Source organism: Lonchura striata, chromosome 18, assembly GCF_046129695.1.
Source record: "Lonchura striata isolate bLonStr1 chromosome 18, bLonStr1.mat, whole genome shotgun sequence".
NCBI lineage: Eukaryota > Metazoa > Chordata > Aves > Passeriformes > Estrildidae > Lonchura > Lonchura striata.
Window position 1 is genome coordinate 9,571,762 of NC_134620.1, and position 27,454 is coordinate 9,599,215.

At 39.8% G+C, this 27,454-nt stretch overlaps 1 protein-coding gene across 3 annotated transcripts in view; it reads left to right on the top strand.

Annotated features, from left to right (window-relative positions):
- The window catches only part of GALNT9 (polypeptide N-acetylgalactosaminyltransferase 9), a 133,996-nt gene extending 106,927 nt beyond the window's left edge, over positions 1 to 27,069 (top strand). The window contains exons 7-11 of one of the 3 annotated variants that reach the window (XM_021544474.3): positions 7,835 to 8,020; positions 11,498 to 11,635; positions 13,914 to 14,009; positions 20,859 to 21,026; positions 21,731 to 27,069. In XM_021544474.3, the coding sequence (XP_021400149.1) occupies positions 7,835 to 8,020; positions 11,498 to 11,635; positions 13,914 to 14,009; positions 20,859 to 21,026; positions 21,731 to 21,877 (735 nt within the window). In that variant the 3' untranslated portion in view covers positions 21,878 to 27,069. Of the gene's footprint in view, positions 1 to 7,834; positions 8,021 to 11,497; positions 11,636 to 13,913; positions 14,010 to 16,120; positions 16,501 to 20,858; positions 21,027 to 21,730 lie in introns of those variants that run through there. The other 2 variants (XM_021544476.3, XM_021544475.3) reach the window with 2 other exon arrangements.
- Positions 27,070 to 27,454: the final 385 nt, after the last annotated feature.

The window sequence follows — 27,454 nt, forward strand, 5'->3', positions numbered from 1 at the left end:
GCATATGGGGCATCTTTAATATCATTTTAAATCCTACCTCGTCCTTTGCATAGCAGCCAGTCTATTAATTTATCAACCCTAGTTCTTTACACACAAAGTTTATCTTTACAGCAAGATAACAGTTGCTGACTGTGAGTTTCTCTAGAACATGTTTCAATTTCTTCTTGCTTATCTATTTTCCCTCTCTAGGAGGGTTAACAGAGGAGTTTTATCTTCTTGCTGTTGTCACATCCGAGATCTTAACTGGCTTGAGGTTCTGCATAACCTCTAGGAAACATGTGAAGGACAGCCTCTAAATTTGTTACTGAAGAGCCACCAGACAAATATAAAACATGCATGTGTTGAGAATGTCATTGCAAGAATGTTATTGTTCCACTGCCTTTTTTTTTCTTTCTGAAAGCAAATCATCTGTAAATACCAGAAAACCCCAAGGGATCAAAGCTGAGAGGTCAAACTCCAAAAAATGCTAACAAATTTTAAAGGCTAATCAAGTACCTATAAAAAAATTCTTTTACTTTTCTATAAAGAAAAGGTATCATTTTGAGTCTGCCATGAAATTCACATTAAACAACTCTGCAGGAGGATTTTGTAGCACACCCTTGAACTCTATTATAATAGTTGTGGGAAAAGCAGCAAGCTTCCAAGTATTCCTCAATGGGACTACTGAAATATTGATAAAAATAATAATCATAAAGCAGTAATGCTAGAGCCAGACATATCCTGAAGATTTGTATGGCTACACTTCTCTATCCTTCATATCTCTTCTCTCTTCAAATTAAGTTCTTGCTGTTTGAGCAGGGGAAAAAAAAAAAAAAAAAAAAAAAAAAAAAAAAAAAAAAAAAAAAAAAAACATGAGGAGAGCCCCAGGTGAAATTCAACCCTCCAAAAATCATTAATCCAAAATCACTGCTCTGTGTTTCCAGCCTTCCAGGGCAGCAGGAGTAAAGGATGGGTACTGACTCCTAATAACAGAATCAGCTTTCATATTTGAGGTTTTGTCACACTCCCTCTGCATCTGCTATGAGCAGGTTATCTGCAAACTTCTTTGAGCAGCAGCTGAGAGCAAAAAGGAAGGATTGTCACCGAGTCAATGTCAGGATCAGTCAACCAAGGACCCTTTTGGGTCCTGTAATTTGAAAGCGTAGGTCAGAAGTTTATCCTGAAACATCTGACAAAACAAAGATCTGTGGATCTTGAGATGTGATTTCTTCCTTTGTTCAAGTCTCTTTTTGGCAGCTAAAAGTTTCTCTGATGTAAGCTGGTTTGTCCCAGCATGGAAAGATTTTTGCTCTAGAAGTGCACCATTAACTAGCACTGGCTATTTTGAGAAATGACAGTTGGGACTTTTTGAAACCATAATTATGGCTGCCTTTAAAGATGGTGATAAAAATGCAGTTGATGAACAAAACGAGACCATGTGATTAATTTTTCCATATGATGTGTTTGATTATGACAGCTCCCCAGTCTCTAATAGCTTCCTATGTGAAGTGAAAAACAGAGAGAGAGCACTTTATCTAGCCCAGCTGATTAAATATGACTCTCTAGGCAGCTCTGAGAATATGTGCAGGAGAGAATATCCATAAGACTCCATTAGAAAACAAGAAAATGTCAGGCTGTAAATTACTTTGAAAGATCAGTTTTCAGTGAACTACATAAACTATCAATATCAGACATGCAAGAACACTAAATGTACTATATTCCTATTAATTTTCAGTTTCTAATGTGGGCACTAGAAGAGCTGGCACATCTCTTAAGGACTGGAGGATAAGTGCAGAGCTCCCATGCTTCAGAGGGGAAAGGATTTTATTGTCGTCTTTCAAATATACTTTGAAGAGTTGCTTCTGATTTAGACCTTGTTGGTTCATGGCTGGCTGGAGAGAGAGACTGAAACAACTGCAGGTTTTTAAGAATTAAGTTACCTTTCTGTTTGACTTCAGCAGAGTAGGAATTCTCCTGTACCTGCAGTACACGTGGGTTTTATTTTACACTGTGCTGTTACAGGGGCTGGAGAGGGCTCAGTGGTGCCTGCTGTTGTGAATTTACTACGTGTCCTCCTGCCCTTCAGGTATTACAACCTCTGTCAGAAATCAGACTTTTGTCACCTCGAGGAACCACAATCTGATCCCTCTGTCAGATCCAAAAATATTCCTTTTGAACACTCTGTGCTTTGGCAAAATTTCTAGACAGCAAATACTGGTTTTAATGTTATCAAAAGATTGTGTTGTTCTATTTTTATAACAAAGGCTTGTGTTTTCAGTTTAAACTGACCTTTCAGATTTATATATATGTATATATATATATATATATATATATATATATATATATATATAAAATCTTACATTGAAAAAGCTTTTAACACCAAGCAGATATTCTGAAAATCATCAGTTACTCAGTTTCAGAAAAACCTTTGTGGGGAACACAGGTAGATATAACAAAGAGCTTGTGTTTCAGTTAGTTAAAACATTTTAAATTGATGTTATTCTTGAAAACTTAGGCCAACAAAATTTCTGAAACATGTGGAAATTCTTTCATCATAGAAAAATCTTTTCCAATCCTGCTGTAGGTGTGTGTAGGCAGTCTAGAAGAAATCTGTTTCTGGTAGTCTTTACCTTGTAAATCAAAGAAAGCCTGAGATCCCTGACTTTTTAGAATTCCCACAGTGGAATATCATAAAACAGGGATATCTGAGCTGCTTTTAAAACTCCTCCAACTCTTCTGCTGCTTTCACTCAGAAAAGAAAGTTTGAAATCTGAAGGGCTACTTCTGTGAAGTGCTGCTCAGGTGGAGTTCAGGACTGCTCCACAAAACATCAGAGCCCTGTTCCAGCACCAGGATTTTGTTTCAGGATGTGCAGAACAACATCCACATCTGAAATGCTGCCTCTGGCAGGGCCATGGCACGAGTGCCAGGTGCCATCCTCTGCTGGGTATAGCAGGAATGAGGCACCCTGCTGCCATGTGTGTGTTTTGAAGCTGGTTCCTTCCATTTTGTTCCAGCTGGAAGATGCAGACTGTGATTATTCCTTTCAGGAAAGGGTCACTGAGATGTCCAAAGTTGTTGGAAGCAGATAAAGCACAAAGCTGCTACAGCACCCATGCACATTGTGCAGTGACACCTTCAGAGAGATTGCTACCTATAAAAAATGGGCTCAAAGCCTCAGGGTACTGAAAATTTCATTAATTCCTCAATGTTCTGTATTATTAGAAAAGTGGACTAACCCCAGCTCTCTTGGAAAAGTCAGGTTTTAAGAAAGGTGGAGACCAACATATTGTAAATGCCTGGGTCACACTCTATTGGAATTGCTTTGGCATCTCTAAACCTGTGGTGTTGAGAGGAATGTTTGGAACTGGTGTGTCTATGAAGAGGGCACAAAAGTGTTGGGCAAGAGTCTTTATTTGGAGGCAAATCCCCCACACACTGGAGTGTCCTTTCCACTATTACACAGTCTGGGATACCTCATCTCTCCAGCTCCTTAAATCAAAGGTCTGTCTGATGGAAAAAGAGTTGTAACAGAGAATCTGAGACTTTTCTTTTTCTCTTTTACTGAGCTCCAGGGTGCTTAAACTGCAAAATTCACAGCGAGGTACAAAGTTCTTAAGGACCACAATCTTTACTTCCAGTCTAGGTTTTCAAAGTTCAAACTGTCTCGCCAGCTGTTCCTTCATACTGATGCCTTTTTTTATTTTTACCTATTGATTTTGTTTGTAGTGAGATCATCTGTACCAAATTAAATAACCCTGTGCAGCCACTTCAGTGTACACAATAATGTGATATTCAATTTACAGAGCAGCAAGTCCATAGAGAGGGAAGAGCCTCTTGGGAGCTGCAGCCACTCTCCTGCCAATGGCAAATATTAAATCCCAGGAATAATCTTTAAAATGCTAAAAATTGCAAATATTAAATCCCAGGATATTTCTGAGCTCTGACATTCTCTCTGCAGGACATGATGCTGTTGGAAGCAGGTCTCACCTGCAGGGCAGGAGAACACATCAGCAATGTTCTCTCTATGTATATTGCCAAGATTTAGGAATTGATAAGTCCAGCACTCTGGCCAGCTCTGCTTCCTACTGAGTGGTGGCCAGGTTTGTTTAGCTCTTTTTACCTTTAATTTTTTAAAATCCTGATAAAGATGGTTTCAATCTTCAGCAGAAGGTACTTGTGGGAAAATGTGTTTCCTTGGAAAATTTATTCTTGTTTGGCAAGAATTAAAGCTCAGCACCTTATTAGCTTTTCTAAATAATATACCCAACCTACTTTCAGAGAACTTTGATGATGCACAATTGAGGCCATGGTAGACAAGACACAGCCTCATGTCAGATTTTCTCTGATGCATAAAAGGTGATGTCCAGCTGGCTGCTGCATAAATAAACATTTTCCTGTAGGACAGCCACACCTCAGGTGTACAGGAATAGCTAATAATTGGTGTCAGTAAATCATTATAGTGCAAGCCACAAACATAATCACTCAGTTTGTAATTTACTCCTGATGGGGGTACTTGTTCTTCTCAATACTTAATATGTCTGTTTATAGAAAAGTTGATTGAGATAATTAGCAGTAAAAATGCTAAGGTAACACGGCTATGGTAACATTTAAATTGCCATCAATTTTGTTTATAGCAGCCTAAAGAGCAGTGCTGAAATTAGAAATTAGCTACAATTAGCAAATAAATTGAGTGTCTCTTGGAATTACTTGATCATGTCTTAAAATGTTGCACAGTGTGATGCTCATGGAGGCAAAGCTGAGTCCCTGGGCTGCTCAGCTGTACCAGTCAAGGAGGACACGCTTTGCTTTGCTGCTGCTCCTGGCCTTCCGTGGAGCCTGGGCTGTTGCCCCACAGTACAGGTTTGATAAGTTCATGCTGTGAAGCCAAAGAAAAAAAAATTTGCTCTAAGGGATTTGTCTCTCCACGTGGGAAAAGAAGGTGGAGTGGGATTTTCAGCAATGTGCAGCCCTGTGGGCAGCAGCTCAGAGGCTGTAACACTTCCACCAGCTCAGCAAATGGACCTTAAGACACACATTTACTGTTGGCAGCTCCATATGAGAGGAGTAACTTGGCTGGAAATGTGTTGTTATCCCAGAAGATGAGCCACAGATATGGAAGGCAGTTTTCTCTGATTGCCTGTAATGTGTCTTTTTGGAGGGCCTCGGGCATCATTTTATGTTCACAGTTAGAAATAGTTTGCTTCCCCAGTAAGGTACTTTAAGGATCCTGCTTGATAAATGCTTTATAGAGGCATGTAATTATTTTCCTGGCATAATTTCATAGTTTGATGTGGAAATAAATGTGTTGTCTGCTACTGTTAGAATGGGTCATTAAGTGCAGTTTTGAGAATGAAAAGAGGAGGAGAATCAACCCGTTTCAGGGTCAGGCCGAGTCACCTCTCTCTCACCTGACTCATACAGTAAAATTCTCTCAATCTTTCACCCTTTGTTAGAAGCAGACAGGGAATGGTTTTCTGCCTTTCAAGTCTGTGTCCAGAGAGGAGAAGGTGAGAACATCCCATCCTCCTCCTTCAAGCACAAGTCTCGAGTATTCATCCAAATCTCACATGATGGCTCTCAGCTGCTGGGATCTTGCCCAGTTTTGGATGCACATGTTTGATTCCACTACAGAAACTCTTCTGTTTAGTCTAAGTTTAAGTAATTATTGGGCTGGAAGGGAAGGATACAAGATCTTCACCCTGCACTTTGCCATGTGCTGAAAGGGTGTGAGGATACTGAGTTGTGTCTGTGCTCCACTGAACAGCGCCTGATCCTCATGAAGTGAAACAGGAGACCTTGTGTGGCCTGGAAAGAAATCACCACAGCTGAGGAGCTGTGACATTTGTCTGGGAGGTGGAGAAACGGTGGCATGATGATGTTCACCTGGTGATACACAGATATCTGACTCTTTGCCTGTCAGGGGCTCGAGTCATCCAGGGCAGCCAGAGGGATGCTCTGGACTCTGACACTTGCTCCCTGTGCTCTACATCCAGTTCTGTTTCTTTGGGATTGGAAATACCATTTTTATCCAGGGAAACAGCCCCTTCTGGTATTAAAAATTACATAATTCCAGGAAAAAAACCAAGTAATTTGGGGTAAATTTCAGCATCTTCTAAGAAAGAAAAATTTCCTTGAGTATTTTCTGGCTGTTTCCATCCTTCTTTCCTCCTCTTCAGCAGATGTTGGTTCTTTAAAGAGCAAAATCAGGCTCAGGGGAAAGGGAAGAAGTGACTGAGTGTCAGTGGAAAGCAGTCCAAGGGATTATGGTGTGACCCACAGGCAGACCCTACTGAGAGCTGAGCCCCAGGATCAGGCAGAGTTACCTGGCCTGAGGCTGCTGCTGCCTTTTTTATTGTGCTTCCTTCAAAGCCAGGTGTCTGTGTTCCCTGTGGATTTCATCTGTGGAGAAGTTATCACTGATAAATAACTATTTGTGTTGAATTTACAGATGAGCTAAACTGTTTTCTTTGATGTTGCAGTTTAGTACCTTTTAGTTTTCACGTTTGTGTGAGCACTGGCATTCAAAGGAAATAAATCTGTCGCTCAGATAATGTACTTGCCCTTGGTACCAAAATACTTACATAAGAGTTACAAGGTCATTAGGCATATCAATAGAAAGAAAAATGTGCTATGCATTAAATAGCTGACTTCCAGGCTGGGTTGGGCAAATAGCAGTATACTAAAGTTCACTGCTCATTTCTCCTTCTGATTGTGAAAATCAATTAATTTTTTTTTTTTTTTTTTTTTTAGTAGCACTTCCTCTTTGCATTGGAAACCCTCAGCACACGTCAGTCCAAATTTATGAGCAGTGTGTTTTTCGGGGTATTCCATTTATCACATGTAAATTTCAGTGGCCAGTGATTTACTACAGAACTGTTTGGAAAGCAGCAAGTAAATATTACCTAACAAAGTATTAAAAAAAGAAAAGCTAGAGCAGAGATTTTATTTTCCACTTCCCAAGCACTTTATCTTTGTCCTTGAGAAGGCAGGTTAGGTGGAGAACTGCCCCAGTATAGTTCTGGAATGCATCTTGTATGGAAATGTGTTTTTATTCTCAGTAAAAGGCAACCTTGGAAAGTACTGAATTATTGCTTATATTTTAATATCTTTCATTTTCAGACTCTAGTACTAGGTGCAGACCTGAGGGAGCTGAATCCATAAGCCTCCCTCACCCTGCATCACTCCAGATCTGGCTGATGCAAAGAGACAAGTCCTCACTGTCCCCTGCCATGGAGTTCAGACAGTAAACAACTGGCAGGGAGAAAATGGCACAGTGTGGGTTCCACGGTGTCTGGGCAGGCTGGGTGACAGTCTGCACTCAGCCCCTTTTAGCCCTCTTCATCAGCTCAGGGGTACAGAGATAAGATGATGAGAGGTCTGGAGCACCTCTTCTGTGGAGACAGTCTGAGAGAGTTGGAGATGTTTAGTCTGGAGAAGAGAAGGCTCTGGGGTGACCTTAGAGCCCTTTCCAGTACCCCACTCATGTGTCAAACACAGCCAGATGGCACAGCTGATTTTTGTTGAAATTTCAATAACAAACATTAGATTAAAATAGCACCCATGGCAGAGGTTGATACCTCACAATTTGTCCCTGGCCTGAAAACAGAGATATTATGGTGAAGGATTGTCTCTTTATGGCTTCTAAACTTATGTACCTAATGTAGCCATCTGCATGCCCTGAGACCCACCTGCCACGTGCAGCAAGAGGAGCACTGGGCGCTCCTTTTGAACTGCTCAACAGCCCTCACCTCCCACTAGCAAACACCCTACACTCAACACCTCCAAAGAGACACTTGTATTGCTTCTGGAGGGGCAAAAGAATCCACGGGGCTGTTTTCTGTGCCTCCCCCAGGTGTGGCAGTGCGGGGGCAGCATGGAGGTGCTGCCCTGCTCCCGCGTGGCGCACATCGAGCGCACCAAGAAGCCCTACAACAACGACATCGACTACTATGCAAAGCGCAACGCCCTGCGCGCCGCCGAGGTCTGGATGGACGACTTCAAGTCCCACGTCTACATGGCCTGGAACATCCCCATGGCAGTAAGTACAGCTCACACTCTGTCCTGAGCAGAGGCAGAAACACGAAGCTGTTCCTAATTAGCTCTTGGAGGTGAAGGGTGTTCCGACAGCTGCACGAAGTGGGCTAAGCTCAGGGAAAGCGCTTTGTTGCACGCTCAGTGTGGACAGTTCTGCCATCTGCCATCCTCAGTCTAAGTTGAGTTGTGCACTCAGTCCTGACTGTTGTATGCAGTGACACAGATTTATAATTTAACCAGAGCAAAATGTCTCAGGTTTATGTGCTCCCCCAGAAGTCGTTAATTTGGGGCGCCGTTAAACTCTGAGGTGTTCATATGCCACAACGGTGGGGACAACAGAAATGTCCATAAATAAATATCATCATTCATAGTGGGACTCAGTAGACCTTACCAGCATAAAAAACGAAGTATGCAATAAAAAAATCAGACATTAAATAGCTTTATTGTCCACAGGCTGAGAGGTGCAATGTGGGCACGTTCTGCTTCTCACTGTGCATACAAATTGTAGATGCTGTGTGGGGGCCTCTAGGAATCCATGTCATATAAATATTAGATAAACTATAGGTTCCATTTGTCACTTTGTTCTATAAGTATACCACATGCTACATCTGCAGTGAGAATAATTCTTGAAGGAAAGAGTTTTATGTTCTATCCCAGCCAGGTGGAAGCTGGCTGTTGCTGTGTTCCTTGGCTGTGTTTGCATCCAAATTATTCACGTGAAGGGGCACAGGGAGAGCAGCTGAGGGGTAACATACACTGATCTGTAGGTAAGGATGGTTTAGTTAACCCTTACAGCAGGAGTTTGCCCAGAGCTGAAGCAAACAGGAACAGGAATGTTCTTACCAGAACAGGAAAATACACAAACCCAGATGTGTCTGGGAATATTCAGCTATGACCTGGAGTTCATCAAAGTCATGGAGTCTTGTTAAAGGCTTCATTAGATTTAATCTGTCCTAACCATCTACTCGTATTTTGGTACCTAGTTAATACATGAAACCCCATTTTTGTTCTTTCCTCTTACAGTTTTTAGAATACACATACCTGGAGGAGCAGCATTTCCTCCTTGTCCGTTTGATGTCTGAATATGCCAGATATTTTCACAGCTCTAAATTCACTCGCTGCTGTTCAATATTGGACACACTGTGTAAGGTTTCTGAAATGTGTTTTTGGTGACTTCTTTTGGCACAAGAGGTAATTGCAGAGAATTATTTTGCCTTAAGAAAAGGCAATACTGCATCACTTTTTCCACACAAGATTTCTGTGACGGTAGGAGGAAGACAGAGCAGTGTCCATTAAAAATTTATGGGCATTTTGGCCCTGTCTGCACACATAAAATACACTTGCTAAAATGGTCAGTTTTCAATTAGGAGATGAAAAACTATCCTCTGTAAAATTGCTTGTCTTATGACATGTGCAAATGAATTCTGGGAAAAGATGATATTTAAATAAGCATTTACACCAAAACATGATTTCCTTTAATCTCTCTGAGATTACTTATTGATGCAGTTTTCTGCACTGAGCTATGCAGCAGAGGTTTTAAAAAAAACCAGGCATATCTACAATAAAAGACATAAAATCAGCAGAAGTACTGAACATTAAAAAATTTTTTTCATAAAATAAATTGATTGATTGATAAAATGTGCATCATAAAAAAAGCCTATTAGCTCTCAGGAAAAGGAAGCTGCTGTTAGTGTTCATTACATTATTCACTGTAGTATTCAATACAGATTACAAAAGTACTGTACTTTTGGCATAAGCCATCACAAAAGCCTTCTGCAGGGGAACTAGAAACCTTGCTAGCTGGTTAAAGAGAATATGTCCACAAAGTAAATCCTGTGGACACCTCATTCTTGTGCCATCACATTGTAACCTCTCCATGGTGACTGCAGCTGGCACAGAGGGTGAGCACAGCTCAATTTGTTTTCATTGCTGCTCTTGTAGAAACAGCACTGCAAAAAAGGCACTGTATTGCCTCATTTCAAAATGGGGCAGAAAAGAGGCAGGTAAAACATATGCATTTTCCCATACCACAAAACCAGATTAACTCTTCTGTAACTTATATTCTTCTCCACATAAACTCTTCTTCCCCACCATCTTTTTCACAACTCACAGGTAATTGAGAATGTGAGCATAATGTTTTTCTAGATCAGCAGATGGTCTTGGGCACACCTGCAAGATCGTGTTCCTATAACCTTCAGCAGCGGGTCAGCACACCTTTATTCCAGTTAACCAAATACTTGGTACATCCCCACTTATGATTTATTCCTCGACAATTTTAGTGATAAAGGAATCTTACATTGGATGATTTATTGCACTGAGTGCCTCAGAGGATTGCTCTGCTTCCACGCAGTCTCAAGTACTACGTAAATTAACATTCATTTGAATGGATGCTGCACTGAGGGCCCCTGACAGAGCCTGCATCAGCAAGCAGCAGTGAGCACAGCGAACTCTTTATGTGGCAAATAGGAAAACCTGTTCAGTATTACACTTGTATTCTCTCCTGAAAACCAGGCATCTGTTGGAGATCTTAATAAACCCTGAGCTAAGATTTGCTGCTGTCTTGGAACCCTGCATTAGAAACAATCTGTAAAATGTACAGATATTCTTCTGGAGGAAAAGCACAAGGCACTTCAGAGAGATCTCATGCAAAACTCCCCAGTTGCAGTCCATTTGATTAATATAGTGTCAGAAAAGGTTTTTGCATGAGGTAACTCTTACTGTCTTAATGTTGAACTGTGATGATTTATAACTCTTTAAATCAACAGACTCTAACTCAGGACCCACCAGTTTTAAATGGCTGATTTTGCTCATATTAACTTGAATCTTCCAGTTTGTGTCTTTCATGGGATTTGTATTTAAATATGAATTAAATTCTGAAGAAGAATTATAAAGGTTTTGAGTTTAATGGCATTCTGTAGCTCAAGTCTGCAAATGAGCTCCAGTTCTAGTGAAAACTGAATGCTGGGCTATATGAATGCTTAGTGGAGCTTAATGATTTTTAAGCAGCTTTGCTTTGAAGTTTTAACAGATCTGTTCTGACATCATTTACTTTACTGAATACTCAAATCTCTTACTGGAGTAAAGCATGACCAAGCTGCCATATTTTAGATCAGAATTACTGCCTAAATTCTAAATGAATCTGAAAGCAAAGGCTTCAGGATTGATTGCAAACACTTAGAACTGCTGTAAGTAACAACATTCTTATTGTATTCTTATTATTTTGATTTATTTTGGGGTTTTGCTTGTTCTTTATGCTCCTTTTTTCCACTGGCTTTCATTAATATTTATTGTCTGCACTCAACAGCAGCTGTTTCATGAGCTGCTGCTTACAACAAAAGAAGAAAAAGAGGAAAATACAGCTTGGTATACAAAATTATACAAGCTGTATACAGCTGGGTATACAAAATTAACTCCAGTTTGATTTCAGTAAAGATAGCAACCATAAAGCCAGTGCAGTGAGAGTTCTTTTTTTATTTTGCAGAACCCTGGAGTTGACTTTGGAGATGTTTCTGAAAGAATCGCTCTGCGACAGCGACTGCAGTGCCGGAGCTTTAAGTGGTACTTGGAGAACGTGTACCCTGAGATGAGGGTTTACAATAACACAGTCACTTATGGAGAGGTACAGCATGCCTTTGGAAACACATCCCAGCTGCACTCTGCCTTCAGAGCTGCCCATCAGGGTGTGCAGAGCAATTACACATCAGCACAGCAGTGGCAACAAAAATGCTCTCCTCTCCTTGTAATCAACACTAAGGAGCTTTGAGAAGCCTCATTCCTTTTGTGGGAGGACAGCAGGTTGTAGGCACAGAGTTTGTGGTGAGTGGGAGCGGGGCTGCAGCCCAGCCTCACCCCCAGTGGGCACAGCTGTGAGCCATGGGGTGCCCAGGTGTGCTGACCAAAGGGAGCAGAGGGCACACAGGTGTAAAACATGAACATGAGGCTATAAAAGGTTGGGCTAAAGAACAAGAAGGGCAGATGCTTGCAGACTTCTCAAGTAATATGATGTTACTCTGGGCAAATGCTAAAAGCCTTCTGAAATTGTATAGTGACTGTGTATCGTGGCCATCTCAACTACGATATGTGCTGTGGCACAGATGAAGTTGTCCTTACTGACAATTACACACAACCTCCTTGGCTCTCATAATAAACACTGAGACATAAGTTTGAGGCAATCATTTCCACAAACAAGATGCCACAGACATCATAAAGAAAGCCTCAGTGGTCAGCAGAGCTCAAATAATTGTCTACATGCACTATAATTAAATACGAAGGCAATGTATTTTCCCATAAGACAACTAAATGGAGACTGTTCCTTTCTTTTCCATTTGATTGACTTCATATAAAAATAAGTCAGGCACTTGAGACATTGATACAAAGTGCAAGTTTTATTCCATAATATCACTTTGCATCCTAATGTAACTATCCCCATCAGGAACTGAGAAAAGACATTGAGTAAGTTCAAGAGGAGCTGTTGGTATCTGTCAGCTCTGAGAAGGTCATTAACAGTGAAAAACATTGGCAGAAGTGCCAATGTTATGTCAATTCTACCAGACCCTGAGCAATCTGGGCTCTAAAATAAATTTTGTTCCTCTTGAACTGCCACATAGAAAGTTCTTGAGTCAAACAGGAAGTTCAGTGATGCAAATACCAAATTCTTTAACATTTTTAATAGAATAGAGCCACACAAGGTATTTACCTTTTATTAACCAACCTAGGTTTTAGGCTTCATTCTAATGACATCAAGCTTGTTGTAAAGTACTTTCTCTTCTGGTTATTTTCCTGGAGGAAAGGATGTCTGGATCTTTGTGAGTTTCAAGGAAAATAAATGTATTGAGTAGATGTGAAACAGATTGAAACAGTAGTAAAAATATATTTCCTAGTGACTCAATTCCCATTTTTTAAAAGCCATCTCATAAAGCTGTCTTCATCTTCTTTAGCCTTTATAGCACCCAAGCAATAAAATAAACCTCCTGAAATTTAGTTGTTAGTGGGCCCCCTTATCCAATTGGATTTCCTGTTATGTTTGTACATGATAATATGAAGGAATAGATACTGATTTTTTTTTTTCTGACACCTTATGCTGCTGCTGTTTCTAGATTATGGGGGTGGCCAGACAGGTACTTTACAGTCTAAACCAAAATTGACCTGCTGAGTCTTTTGAGGTGTCTGTCTAAATAACTTCTTGTTTATGATATCTCTAAAGCTTTTCTATGTTCAAAATATGCGTGTAATGCTTCCAGCCTCAAGAGGAAGGCTGGAAGGGTTTTCACAAGAGCACAAGAGCTCTATCACAGTTTTTATAGACTTGTAAATTCTTCTTGTCTAGGGAGGCACAGAAATTTTTTACTTCCTTGGATCTCTGAACCTGTGCCCTTTCATAAAATGTGCTTTATGTCACTTCTGTACATAACAATGTACTATATTTTCAGTTCAGATAAAAATTTTCACATGCTTTTTTTTTTTTTATATCGGCAATAGGAAGAAACAAAAGCATGTCACATCCAACACCAGTCCTGGGAAGCTCCTATTCTGTTTATAAAGCCACATTCTCAATATACAGGGTCAAAATTTATGTTTGTACATAGGCAATTTGGAGCAAAACTTGGCCTGGCTTTCTTAGGGTGAATTTTAGGAAGTTCTAATCCTTGAGTAATTGCCAAAAATGGACCTGTGACCCAAGATGTGTAAAGACAGCAGGTTGTCCAAATAATGTCTTTTCCTGGAGCAGATTCACTGCTGGCACCCTGTCACAGCTGAAGGAGAAGAATGTGTCTCTCAGAGAGCAGTTTTACATAGTACTTTTCTCAGGAGCTGCAGCACAGCTGAGATTTAGCTGGACTGGGTTAAAATAGGGATTTATTTCCAGCTGAAGTGTTTTCATTCTGATCTGGTTACAGGTGCGGAACAGCAAAGCCAGTGGCTACTGCCTGGACCAGGGGGCTGAAGAGGATGACAAAGCCATCCTTTATCCATGCCATGGAATGTCCTCCCAGGTAAATGGTGAAAATCCCATCATGAGTGAGAAACCTTGAATTTAGAGAATATTCAGAAGAAATTAAGTAAGTGGATGTATTTGGTTGAGTTTGCCAGTATAATTCCTGAGCTGCAAGGAAATTGTCTGGCTTACTCCAGTCTTGTCAGGTGCCTTTTCCAAGATTGTCCATCATGTGAATCCATACTTGGAAGTTGCCAGTTAGGAAATCAGAAGTATCACGTTACTTTGTTTAAATAACAGGGATCCACTGAAGATTAATTAATTTAGTTAGTCTGTGTGAGTGAGCATTTCTTGCTATGACATGAGTTATTCATGGTACCTCTTTAATTTAACTGTTCCTAGGTCCAACAGGCTCCTGGGCAGAAATTATTTATCAAGCTGCTGATTTGATGCCCCAAGTAGGCATAAAAGTTAAGCACATATTTAACATCAACTTCAAAGGGAATTAAGAATATCCTCCAAGACTTTTCTAAAATAGAAGACTTCTCTTTTTTTTGTCAGTCACTGTGCATATTATTATTTTCTTTCAGATGTCTGAAGATTTAAAAATGACATTTCTTCTTCCCATGCTCATAGTGATTTTACTTACACAAGTTGACTATTTTTTAAATCCAGGACTTGAGCTTTTTCTGAAATGCAATTCTTGTTTCTCTTGAAGTAGCATCTGAATCAAAACAATATTAATGAACATTCTCACATGTAAATAAACTCTGACCTTATCAGGCTTAACAATTATCTGAGGTTCAGTCATGGATATATTGATTGGGAGCCCTGGCTTGTGCTTCACCACGGAGGCAAAGTGAGACAGACAGTAATTCCTACTGCCACAATGTCCACCTTTGGCAGGGTCATTATGGAGTATTTGACTGACACTCTCCTAGTAGAGGTGGAAGGAGCAGCCTGTGAATAAGGTAACAAAATAGCATTGCTTAAATAGATGTAAATTAGCTTCTCAAGAAGACTCTCATTAGAGATGTCAAGGCTCTCCTGCTCCATCCTAATCGGAACAGAAAGTTGCAAATTTAAGTCCTTCCTGAAAGTCCCTTAGCAACATCTAATCTCTATCATAGTGTGCCAGCACTTAGAAGAGTAATGAAATAAATGGTTCTGACTGTAATTTATTTTGCAATTTAAGTCCTTAACCTACTTGTTTGCCTCCATTATTCCTGTTTCACAGAGTAGGCTTCGCAGGAAGAAAATAGAGGGGGGCATAAGTTACAGTGAATTTAAAACAAACAAACCAACAAAAAAACTGGAAAAGAATTTTCATTCTGCAAGAAACACCAAGTGAAGGCAGAGGTGATGTTTTATCTAAGTTGAATATTTCACAGACAAGCATGAGTTGGAGCCACTCAAATGCAGCCAAGTTAATTAATGATTACACAGCTGGAAAACTTCTATAATCTCACCACAATTTACAAAATTAATTCAGTGAGAGAACCACAGCTGCACAAACCGTAATCAAGGATATTCAAGCACATAGCATGAAAGGTGTTGACAGCAAGAGTTTTAATATATTAAATAAACATTTTTAAAGCCCCTCTTTGAATCAGCCTGGGTGAGCATAGTTGTCTGCTGCATTTAGCTTTCCATTTCTGACATTTTTCATCTCAAGCATAGAACATAAAATACCCCTACTGAGCCGAGATTTAGATTATTTGTACATGCCTACTGAATATAAATTCATATAAATATGGAGCTCCCTTTCCCCAGTAGGGTTATCACTGGTGTTCATATGTCCTACCAGTGTGAAGGCCTCTCCCTGTTTAGCTACAGCCTTATTTGTTTTTCATACTCTTCAATTCTGACAAACACATTGCCAGTCATTTTAGTGTACACGTGGTTCCCCTGAAACCCACCCAAGTCAGGCAGGTGTTTAAAGAAAGCTGAATTAGGAATAAGATTACTGTTAATCTATGATAAAATGTTCTTTTCTCTATGTCTTACTCTTCTGTTTCCCTTGGATATTGTTGTCCTGCATTACAGTGGCAAAATAAAATCACTCCACTGTGACTGCCTTTCCCTATGTGTATTTTCAAGACCAGTTTTCACCATGATAAATCAGATCTTTCTAATGATATCAGCTTTTAAATTTCTTTATTCAAACAGGGACAAGCTCTTTTATGGATGCTCTGGAATGCATTTCGCCTGAGTTTACATCAATTTAGTTTAATGAGTTTGACTTGAACTAAGTCATTGTAAGCTAACAGCTAAGAATATCCAGACAAGGTTTTGCATCATTCTGAGTTGATTTCAAAACCCATTTTACAGCACTGTCTTTTTTATATGTGTTCATTGGATCTGGAGTTTGAGTCTAATGGCTTTCAGGGAAAAATGTTTGCAAATACTACTGGGAGAAACAGTCGAGTGCTACAGAAGATTTGTAAATAAAGGAATATATTTGGAGTCTTGAACTGCTCTGCCTCTGTGTGTGGCCTCCGTTGTACAATCAGCTGTAAAGCCCAGTGATTCTATACACATTTGTTGTAAAAAAAATTAAAAAAAAAAAAAAAAAAAAAAAAGTGGGGTTGTGAGGACAGATACTATGCCCCCAAAAGTAGAACATGTTGTTCTGGAAGCTTCATAGAATGGTTATAGGACATGCAGATTTTGAGCCCTCTGAGAACACTACACAGCCCCAGGGGAAATATTCCCTGTCTGAGTCTGCCTTGAATGCCATAATGTGGGGCTGATTATATGGTGTGTGAAAGAGAGGGGAAAGTAATGGAATGGCTTCCTGGGGTAGAATGGTGAGCAGCCTCCTTGTCCACCCTCCCTTCCCTCTCACAGCAGAGAGAGGAGAAGCCCTGCAGCTGTCAGAGAGAGAATTCCCTCTGCATTGAGAACAGCCAGAGGGGGGGAGAGCTCCCTGCTCGCATTCCTGGGGCTGCAGCTACACAAATAGAGTGAGAGAGGATGAAAGGCTCTGCTTAAACTGTTGCTAGAGGGCAGGTATTTCACATTTTGCTGGGTAGAGCTGTGGCTGCCCAGATTTGTGTGCAGGGCAGCAGGGTGGATGCACAGGTGGTTTCTCCACTTGCAGGAAGCAGTGGGTGGGATTCTGGAACAATCATGGAAGTTTGATAAGCTGTGATCTTTGTTTGCCTTGAGGGGACAGGTATTCTGGAGATGTAGGGTGTTTGGGATTCCTGCATCACTCGCTGTTCCTGTGTGAGCTGACAGCTTGCCTTAACTGCAGGACTGAGGAACCACTAAAGATTTCCTTTTGCCTGGAGAACAAGAGTAAGAGAGAGAGGTTAAATTTAGTGTCAAAGCTACCAGGCCCATCCTAGAAACTGTTTCCTACAAAAAATTACCTGCAATCATTTGGTGTTTTTTTTCACTGGACTGGAAATTAGCAGGAATAAATGTTTTTGAAGTCAAACCCTCCAGTTTAAAGCTGCCATTTTCTTACCACATTAATATTCCTGGAGGATCATATTCCATAGGCAGCAGCACTGACTATTTTTGATTCAGGTGTGGTGGCCTTGATAAACAACCTTTGGCATCTTTTGCTTTCTGCTCAGATTTCTGAATGTTGAAGGGAAAACTTTCCTATACATCAGTATAGCAGATGGTATCAGGATTAGATCTTGAGTATTTAAGCTCTTAGTTTCAGTGTCATTTGAATCCTCCAGCTCTTCCTAGATGAAAGAGAAAAGCTGAGTGAAGGTCCATCCCAATGTGATGTATAAAAGTGTGCTTCTGTACTGCAGCTGGCAATTTGGAGTGTGTGGATATCTAAGGATCTCAGCCCATCAAAGCCTGCACAGATTTTTTTTTTTTTTTTAATTCATAAGATTTCATATTTCGTAACAAAGGGAACTTTGTAATTTGATTTTGGCTGGTTGGCACTGGCAATGGATTTGACATGGTGTCTCATGTTCACAGTCCTAAAATAAATAGGAATTATTTCTTTGTGGATATGTTAGTGACACTTAAGATCAAGTTTGAACACAAGAGGTACAATTTTAATTGGCTGTATCCCAGTTCCTGCTTTCTAGCCTATAGTAATAAGCAACTTATTTTAATGCTAATTTTATTTTCACACCTTATATTGTCTCTAGGAATTTAAGATATGAATTCTTTGGAGAGAGATGTTATTAATAATATAGTAGTTTCTTGAACCTTAATTTCTGGTCTGATTTCGCAGAAGCAGGCTCTACAGCTTTCCTATGTAATATGGTCTGAACTGAGATAATTCTTTGTGGGTGGGTTTTTTAGATTTTTATTTTATTGTGGAATAAGCCTAAGTTCAGTTTGGAACAGCCATAAAAACTTGACAGAAAGTGCAAATTCAGGAAATTAGGCCCATGCTGTTCCATTTGTCTCAAGATTGTATAGATAACAATTTCCTGCACCGAGCCATCCCTGACCCTGTTGAGCTGTGACACAAACTGCCACTTTCAATACTGCAGATAGTTTAGAATAGAGTTAATGTATCTTCCACCTCTAAAGCCTAAGCTGGACTGGTACTTTCTGCTTTGACAGGCTGCTCTGTGACCAAGTGCATGGCCACTGTGCTACAGAGCACATATAACTCTGCCTACTGATGATAAAGAATGTTTTAGACCATTTTAATACCAGTACAGAAAATGCTGCTCATCTCAAAAAAGAAAATCAATCCTATCCTACAGAGCACATAGCCCACTATAAACAGTGCTTCTGATTATCTACCTCAGGCAAAGCCAACAAGCTTGTGGGGCAGTATTTTGGGACTACAGAGAGATAATAAAGAATGCAAGATGAATACATTTTCTGATCAGTGTTTCAGCCATACTTGAAGTTAATTTGGATTCTGCTGAAAATCCATTAAATAGAAGTGTGAAATATACAGACTGATTTTATAAAAAAAAAAAAAAAAAAAGATGAAGTGTTATGTTTGATTTGTATTTTTTTTCCCCAGCTCCTTTTTATGTGAAAAAACAAAGTTAATTTGTCTGACCTGGCAGTCCCTTCATATTTTGAATTACTTTGCTTGCTTGAGTTTATTTTACATATGTCACTCCTAACCTCAGAGTGGAAAAAAATCCCAAAAGTGTCTTGATTAAGTGTTTACAGACTGGCCCATGACAAAGACACCATTAATATCCAGAGCATCCTCATGTGGTTATCTCTCTGATGTAGGCTCTCCTCTACCTCTGTGCTTCACATGGCTGCTCTGAACAGAAGTGGCAGGTGGGAAAATGAACACATACTATGTCAAAGAGCATCTGGTCTGGGAGCAAGTAGACCATGTTCTTTTTGCCACCAGCAAGAAATGATTATTCACAGCATGATTCTTCTGAGGTTAATAAGGATGGCAGTAGAAAGCCAGACTCTAATTTGAGTTTTTTTGATTGACTCTTAATGATATCTCACACACTGGTCAGTGGCATCCAGTAAATGGCAGGCACTTCTGACCTTCCTTCTCTTTCTTGTTAAGTAATTTCAGCCATATAACAGCAACAGGACCAGACAGGCAGTGAATTTCCTGGGTGGTAATTGCACTTCTTTGGTGGCTCAGATCCTCACCCTGCAGCATCCAGTCTGACAGCACACAAGCCACGTAGCTGGCTCCACTCTGCAGTCTTTTGGCACCTGGGTGTTGCACTTTCAGAGTAAGAAGGGCAAAATATTGTGCTGGTTTAATGACTCTGGGTTTAAGCACAGAAGTGAGAAGTAGATAAGTCTGATTTGACGTGTTGGCCTGCTGCCAAATTAGCATCGTGCATTTTCACTTTAATGTGCTTTACACAAAACTGAAATACCACAGTGTCATTCTTTATTATGTAGGCCTGAAGCATATGTTAGCAAATTTACTGCCATTTCCCTCATGGTTTCTTTTTTTCCTCTCATATTTTTGGATACTGTTTGCATGGTTGGATTTTTTTTTTCAGTAATGTTTATTTACAAAAACTAATTAGACTTGTTGCTATCAATAGCCTCTACCAGAGCTCTTAAGAACAAACTGCATGACAAAATTGACATCGTGTCCTTGTTAAATCAACTCCTGCTGAGTGGGCACGATTTACATATGGATTACTTCACTTCCTTGATTGCCCTTTTTGCAGGGACATTGTGGGTGGGGAGCAGAAGTGTGGGAGAAGGGAATGTTGTGTTCTAGGTTTTACCAACTGTGAGAACCCCGGGTTTGGTCAGGGGTCTCGTGTGGTGGAAAAGTCTCTCCTCCAACCCGTGCTTCCAAAGAAAAACTCCTCAGCCTCTTGGTGTCCTGTCTCAAGGCAGTTTATTTCTAATTATCTAAAAGATTTTCTTCTCAGGCTGTGCTGACACACACACCTGACACCCTCACTGTCTGGTGCCTTCTTCTTCTCCCTCTCTGCCCAGGGCTGCTGCTCTCTTTTATATGATATATTACGTATTATATTTTTACAGTTTTTCCCCAATACCTACTACCTATATTACAAAGTGCTTTTCTACTCTAAACCAATCCACAAGTGCCAGCATCACCAAGAATATGGAGGCAAGGAAGAAGAAGGAGGAAGAACAGGATCAGCCCACTTTCCTCCATCTTAGAACTTCTGACCCCCATGTACAAAGTAAAAACCCCTCTGTACAGGTGCTAAAACCCCCCTGTACAATACTAAAAAATTCTCCCCTCTACTATACTATCTAACCCTTTGTGACTGCTTGTTCCACCTCCAAAGTTGGTAACTCATTCCATGGCTCAAACTCAAAATCACAGCTGTTTGCAGCTGCCTGCCGGGGCCTAAAATGCTTCCAAGGCCTGGAACCTCTAGAAATGTCTGAGAGACATTTTGAGTTCCAACACCAGCAGTGCCAAGCTTTGCCCTTGAGCAGCGTGCAGAAGCACAAAGGGCTCAGAATTCTCCTTTCTCCCCAGCTCGTCCGCTACAGCTCGGAAGGTGTCCTGCAGCTGGGGCCGCTGGGCTCCACCGCCTTCCTGCCCGACTCCAAATGCCTGGTGGACGATGGCAAGGGCAGGACACCCACCCTCAAGAAGTGTGAAGATGTCCTGAGGCCAGCGCAGAGGTTCTGGGATTTCACACAGGTGTGGAAAAGCTGAGGAAACCTTAAAGAGATGCATTAGAAAGGAATGATGCCAAGGTGGTCTTTGAAGGGTTATACTAGGAATTTCCCCCAGTACTTTTTTGAAATAGTCAGATGTGTTTTCCACAGATTGTGTGCTACCCAGGAATATTCTTTCATTATTACTAGAAATCTTGGGGTACGATTTCTAAGAATTTTTACTTATCCTGTCTTTGAATAGTCTCAATTTCTGGCCTGATTGTCAAGAACATGCTTGTAATTGTTTACTGTCCAGGAGTTTTTGCATTTAGAACTTTCTGGATTTTTTTCCTAGTACCTTTACAGGCATTTTTTAAGGTCTAGAATCTTCATTTTTAAGACTTTCAAAAGCATTATTACACTCTCTGGGATTTCCTATTTCTTGGGCTCTGTAGGGATTCACTAGTGCTTTTTAGAGATTTTCTTGTGATTTGGGGGGATTTTCCCAGCAATTCTTAAATGTACAACTATCAAGGAATTGTTTCGGTACTTTCTATGTATTAGCTAGCTTTTCCTAAGAATTTCTAGCACATTCTGAGGCATTTATTACTTGATATATACAGAAATACATTTTATAATGGTTTTTAAGGATTTACAGATCTAGCGCTGTTTTTTTTTTTAGTCTGTTCTTTTTGTGTTCCTTTCTCTAATCCTTTTTTCCCCTTCTTTTTTTTTTTTTTTTCCCAGAATGGTCCTATCATCAGCAGAGACACAGGCCGTTGTCTAGAAGTGGAAATGTCCAAGGATGCAAATTTTGGGCTCAGATTAGTTGTACAAAGGTGCTCGGGGCAGAAATGGATGATCAGAAACTGGATCAAACACGGTCGGCACTGACTGTGGGGCTGAGCTGCCTCTCCTGCTGGTGCCCATTGCTCAGTGTGCCATAGCTCCTGAGGCATTTGTCTTAAAGCAAATTAGTTTGAAGAGGTCTTGGCTCTCAAGAGTCCTCCATCATTGGGCATTCCAAGGAAAGAAAGAAGAAAAAGGAAAGCAGACACACACATGCCCTGTTTGACTCTTCCTTGCTCCAGCAGATGATGTGGGAAGCTTAAGGAGAGTTTTCTGTTGATTTGGAAATCTTGTGAAGATCAGAACACAACAGGAAAGTGGATTCCTTAAGCTCTCCTAGAGGAATTGACACACAGATCTTTCTAGGCTGAGTTCAAAGGAGACATCCTAATACTGCCTCATAAAGAGAGTTCTCTGATGGGTAGCTTTTTAGCTTTAAGTTTTGGACTGGTGCACAACTCCTACGGTGAATAATTATGTGCCTTTTTTATTGTACTTCGTATAAAAGAGGACTAGAAAAATCCTACCTTTTCAGCATGTCTGGTTCGTTGTACTAAACAAGATCTGTAAATAACATTGGAAATATATTATAATATATGGTACATTTCAAGGTTGATTGTTTAGGAGTCTCTGTTTCTAGAAAGAGACTGTTCTGCAAATGTTTACAGGTGGTTCTCAACCTTTGAGCTGCTGGCAAGCAGCATTTTAGAGACCTCTTCTAATTAGACACAGATAAATGTTGAATAGGTAAAATAGCCACATGTTCTGTTACATTGCCACATTTTACATTTGTTGTGTGTAGAGACATCACAATTTAGCACTTGGATATTTGGCTCTTCTGAGGCAGTAAATGTACTTGGTGGATGGATGGATGGATGGATGGATGGATGGATGGATGGATGGATGGATGGATGGATGATGGATGGATGGATGGATGGATGGATGGATGGATGGATGGATGGATGGATGGATGGATTTCAGGAGGCCTCGACTGGTCTCAAAGCCCTGAGTGTGTGTCCTGTCCTGCAGGGCACTGTTGTGTTGTTCCAGGGACTGCCTGGAACAAGAATACTGCAAATCCTCCTTATTCTGGAAATAACAAGATGACTGGCTTAGATGCCATCTGTGGAGCTTAAAAACTCTGATCTTCCATTTTGTTTCTCATCCTGTGAAAATGTCAAATGTGAGCAAATATGCTGTGTGAGCACTGTCTAGACAAATTTCCTGAACAAACCAACAAAGTCTTTTCAGCATTTGAAAAACAAGCCTGGTGATAAGAAGGCAAATTAGAGCAGGAGGTAGGGAGCATATATAAATACTGTTACTCTGAAATATAAATAATTTACTGTGGTTGACCCATTGGCAGCATCTTTGTAAACCTGAATTTAATAATGTGTCCGGTAGTTCATGGAGGGTCAGTGCATATGGACAGAGCAGTGACAAGACCTTATCCAAAAGGCAGTCAAAACTGATGACCACTGGTTTTGGATGTGGGTCCATGGCACACAGCTTTTCTGTACAGATTATTTCAGTCATACTGAAGGAGAGACAGAGATGGTATCTGTTAATTTCAGTTTAATATTTTATAGTTTAAAAAAAAAAAATGTTTTGTTTTACTGAGCCAGGAAAATAGGTAATTGCAGTCACTGTAGTGCTGTGAATCTTGGTGGTCTGTTCCTTGAATAACTTTAGCCATTCCTATTTCAAGGCATGCTGAACAGAATTTAATGGAAACAAAGTTAATTTTTCAAGGGCATGATATGTAATAAAATTTTTACTTTTAACATGCAAAATCCATCAGGTCTTGTCAAGGCTTGGTTAGTATCTAGAAAGCATAACACTGTGTTTTGCCCCAATTTTATTCTTGAAATAGAGTGTGCAAGATGCAATACAAGGCCAATTCTCCTGGAGTTTACTTGTGGCTAATTGCTGATCTTTATTCATGTCTCATGGACCAGGTTGCACATGAACATAAACAAAAGAATAATTCTGGTGAGATTCTAGGTACAAAAATACTTAAAATTCTGTGTTTATGGTAAGTTGTACACAACCTTTTGAACAGTGTAATAAGACCTGCAGGGAGAATAGCATCTTTAATAAATCAAGCAATACTGTATAAAATCATGGACAATCTCAGTATTTAAGTCTTCCTGCAGGTCCAAAAGAGGTAGGAAACTTCAGGCTAAATATAGATTGAGAACAGCTACCCTCCATTTAACCTCCTTATCTTAAACTACCAGACAATTTAAAATTATATTTACCATCTATGCATCAGGTGTTGAAGGCTTTGTACAGGAATGATTTTGTAAGTGAGTTTTCATCTTCTCTCCTAATACAATTTCCACCTTTTAAACTGTATGAAAGCTGTAGTCTCTTTTTGTTTGCTCTGATGGAGTTTTACTCCTTGAGGGAGATGGGAAAGCAAAAGAAGGAAAAGATGGTTTTGCCAGGTGAGATTTTGGGGGAGTAACAGGTCATTCACACCCATTTTTAGTCTTTCCAATAAGTGCTAACTGTTTTATGTGAACATGGCAGGAAGTAGAAATTAATTATATATCAGTGTGATTAGTAAATACCTATTAGAGTAAAAAGTCACAGTACTGAACAGAAGCAAATATGCCATGTGCTTTCTTTTTCCCCTTTATTTTTTCCTTGTCTTGAATTAGCAATCTACAGTTGATCCTTGGTTAGCAGTGGGGCAAGTGAGCCTTTCAAACCCTGGGTAAATGAAAAAGGAAAGATGAATATTTAGGAGAATATCAGAGTTTAAATCTACTCTGCTAAAAGGAGTCTTGCATGGGCAGTTTAGGAGCTTTGAAGCTGAGAGGACCAGATAGATCTGTATTTATTGGCAGAGATTTCAAAGGAGATTTCAAACCTTCACTCTGACACCACCATGAAAAATAAGAATTGGGTGTTTTGGGATTTGGCCCCTCAGTGCAGAGCATTTGTCTGACAGTGGTCAGTCCTGGCAGGTTTGAGTGCCAAGGCCACCAGCTGCAGGGGCTTGCAAGAACCAGATTTAGGGTATAAGAAGGTAAACAGGTTTTTATGGTAGATAAGTGGCTTTGAGATTTACATAACAATATAAAAGAAATATAAAAGAAATCAAATAACTCTTAAAAGGTGGAGTTGGTATTTTATGTGATTGTCATTTTTTAAGACTTGCTGGAACAATTTCTTATATTTGCAAAACACATCTGTTGGATTAATTTTACTTTATTATTTATCTGTATGAACCACTGCTTTGGCTGTGGTACTAACATGGTGACTCTGCATGTTGAGAGGGTCTTAAATATTCTCTCGTCAAAGGAATAATAATAAAAAAAGCCTTGAGTATTATCTGTTTTAACCAAAGTCTATGGTTCTTTTGTCAGTATTTCACCCCTTAGTATTATCTGAAATCCTGCTTAATGGTGTTCAAATTTTCAGTCTTGTTTCCCACAGTGCAGCATTCTAGATCTCATGAAAAATATTCAATGTAGTATAATATGCCTTGTGGAGAAAATTCAGATCAAAGGCTTTCTATGCTATTTTGTTTGATTTAGGGGATTATGGAGCTAAATACTAGGTCATAGGACAAAAGAATTGAAGGTAAGAAAGACTAGCACTGTTGTGAAAGCCAAGCCAGGAAAAAATATTCTTTTCTAAGCATGTTAGGGCACCTAAAAATTAGCCGTAGTCCTAAGGTAATAAAAGCTCTTTCTTTTTTGAGAGCTACAAACTATTTTCCAAGCTGAATTTTATTTTGGTTTGGTTGAATCTATTTGTTCCTCAGCCAGAACTGTCCTCTAACCTTACTGGCTTGCAGGTTCCTGAGGCATGCTAAGCTCCAGTGGGAAGGAAACAAGAGAAAAGTTGATGCTTTGGAAGGACCCACTGGATTCCCCTGCAATCATGTAAGATCTTTATTGTGCTCACCCACCAGAACTCTTTGGGGCAGTTCCACATGCAAAAAACCAAACTCGTGTTCCATAGAAATGATCTAAGACCAAAATATGGAAACATAGAACAGGTCTTCATACGTATTTTGAAAGTGTTGAAGTATTTCTCTCAGCTGAATGAATAATTTGGGACTCAATGTGTCTGAAGAGGAAGCCTTCATGGTCTTTCATTTATAGTCCTTTTCATTGGCATGTCCCTTTTAAAAAACTGGGATCTAGTAGATGAAAACCTCACTTGCCATGTGACAAGGAGTGTAACCTATCTGACACAGGATAGCTGCAATTTTAAGTATTTAAATCAGAGCTAGTGAGATTTAATGAAATAGCCCCAGTCCTAATCTGTTCTTTAGATCAATTACACAGTATGTAATTCCTTCAGTATCCAGTATTCATTTGGAATGGTTCATTACCAGCCATACAAAAGTGCATTATGGGCCATTTCAGGATCCAGGGAGTTGGGCTATAGGAAGAACTGCAATAGAAATTGTAGTTCAGAGGGAGTTTAGCATGTTTGTATTCAGTTAGAGCACAAATACCTTTGTTTTTTTCATGAGAGGCTTTGGGAGGAAGAACAACTACAAGAATTCACTCAATTGAAGGTGTTTTTAACAATGATGTTCTGTTTTTTCCTGCTGCTATTTTGACCACCTGCTTCTTAGTGTTGATCAAAGTCAATGGTAGAGGTCATACCACAGATAAAAGATGATATTGCAAATTAGAAAATCTAGCTAACAGACTGGAGAGAAACCAAGGAATGATCAGATCTTCATATGTCTCTAGATCTAGATGCCACCACAGGAAACTTAATACCCAAAAATTCTCTTTGGAAAGAATCCCAAACTACAGTTACCTCTTTAGTACACTATAATGGATTTCAGAATGGCTTCATAAAACACAGTGACTTACATTACAAAAGCATTAATGGCATGTAACTAAAAGGTATTGAGTTCAGTGGTTGTCCTAAATAAAAACAATGGGTTTTGGCCAAGAATATTTACAAGTACCCAGTGAAACGATATATGGCAATCTTATTTTGAAAAACAACTTCTGAATCAAGAGTATCTTCAAAGACATGTAGAAGCTTTGATTACTTCTCATAGTATTAGTGTTTCCTATTGGCCATTAACAAGTGTTGTGCAGTTTTCAAACTCTCTGTAATGTTTAATTTTAAAAAATGCAGCAACTAGAATGCAAATTGTGACTGCAAATATTTTTTCATTATGTGGCACATCAACAAATCAATTTGTATTCACACTGAAAAAGTTAATAAATTACTATGCATTTTACTGCTGACATGAGCTGCATGTTTTATCATTGTACATTTGGACACATGTATTAAAATTCAAAGATTCACACAAAGGAAAACTAGAATAGCAAAGCATATGGGCATTTTAAAATTTAAATTGTACATATTGTGTTCTGAAAGGCAGTCACCACACACTTGTAAGAGACTTGGCCCTGGGGGTGCACATCCAAAAGTGGACTGATAACAGTGCAGACAACTGTCATCTACACATCCCAGCATCTCACCACTGCAAACAGCCAATAATTGGTGTTTAGAAGAATGAAATAGGATGCAGGGAAAATGTAAAATGATTCTTTCACCATATATCTCCCCCTAATTTCTCAGGGGAAGGCCTTCCCAAGCCAGAGGCTCTACACACCAACCCAACCATTA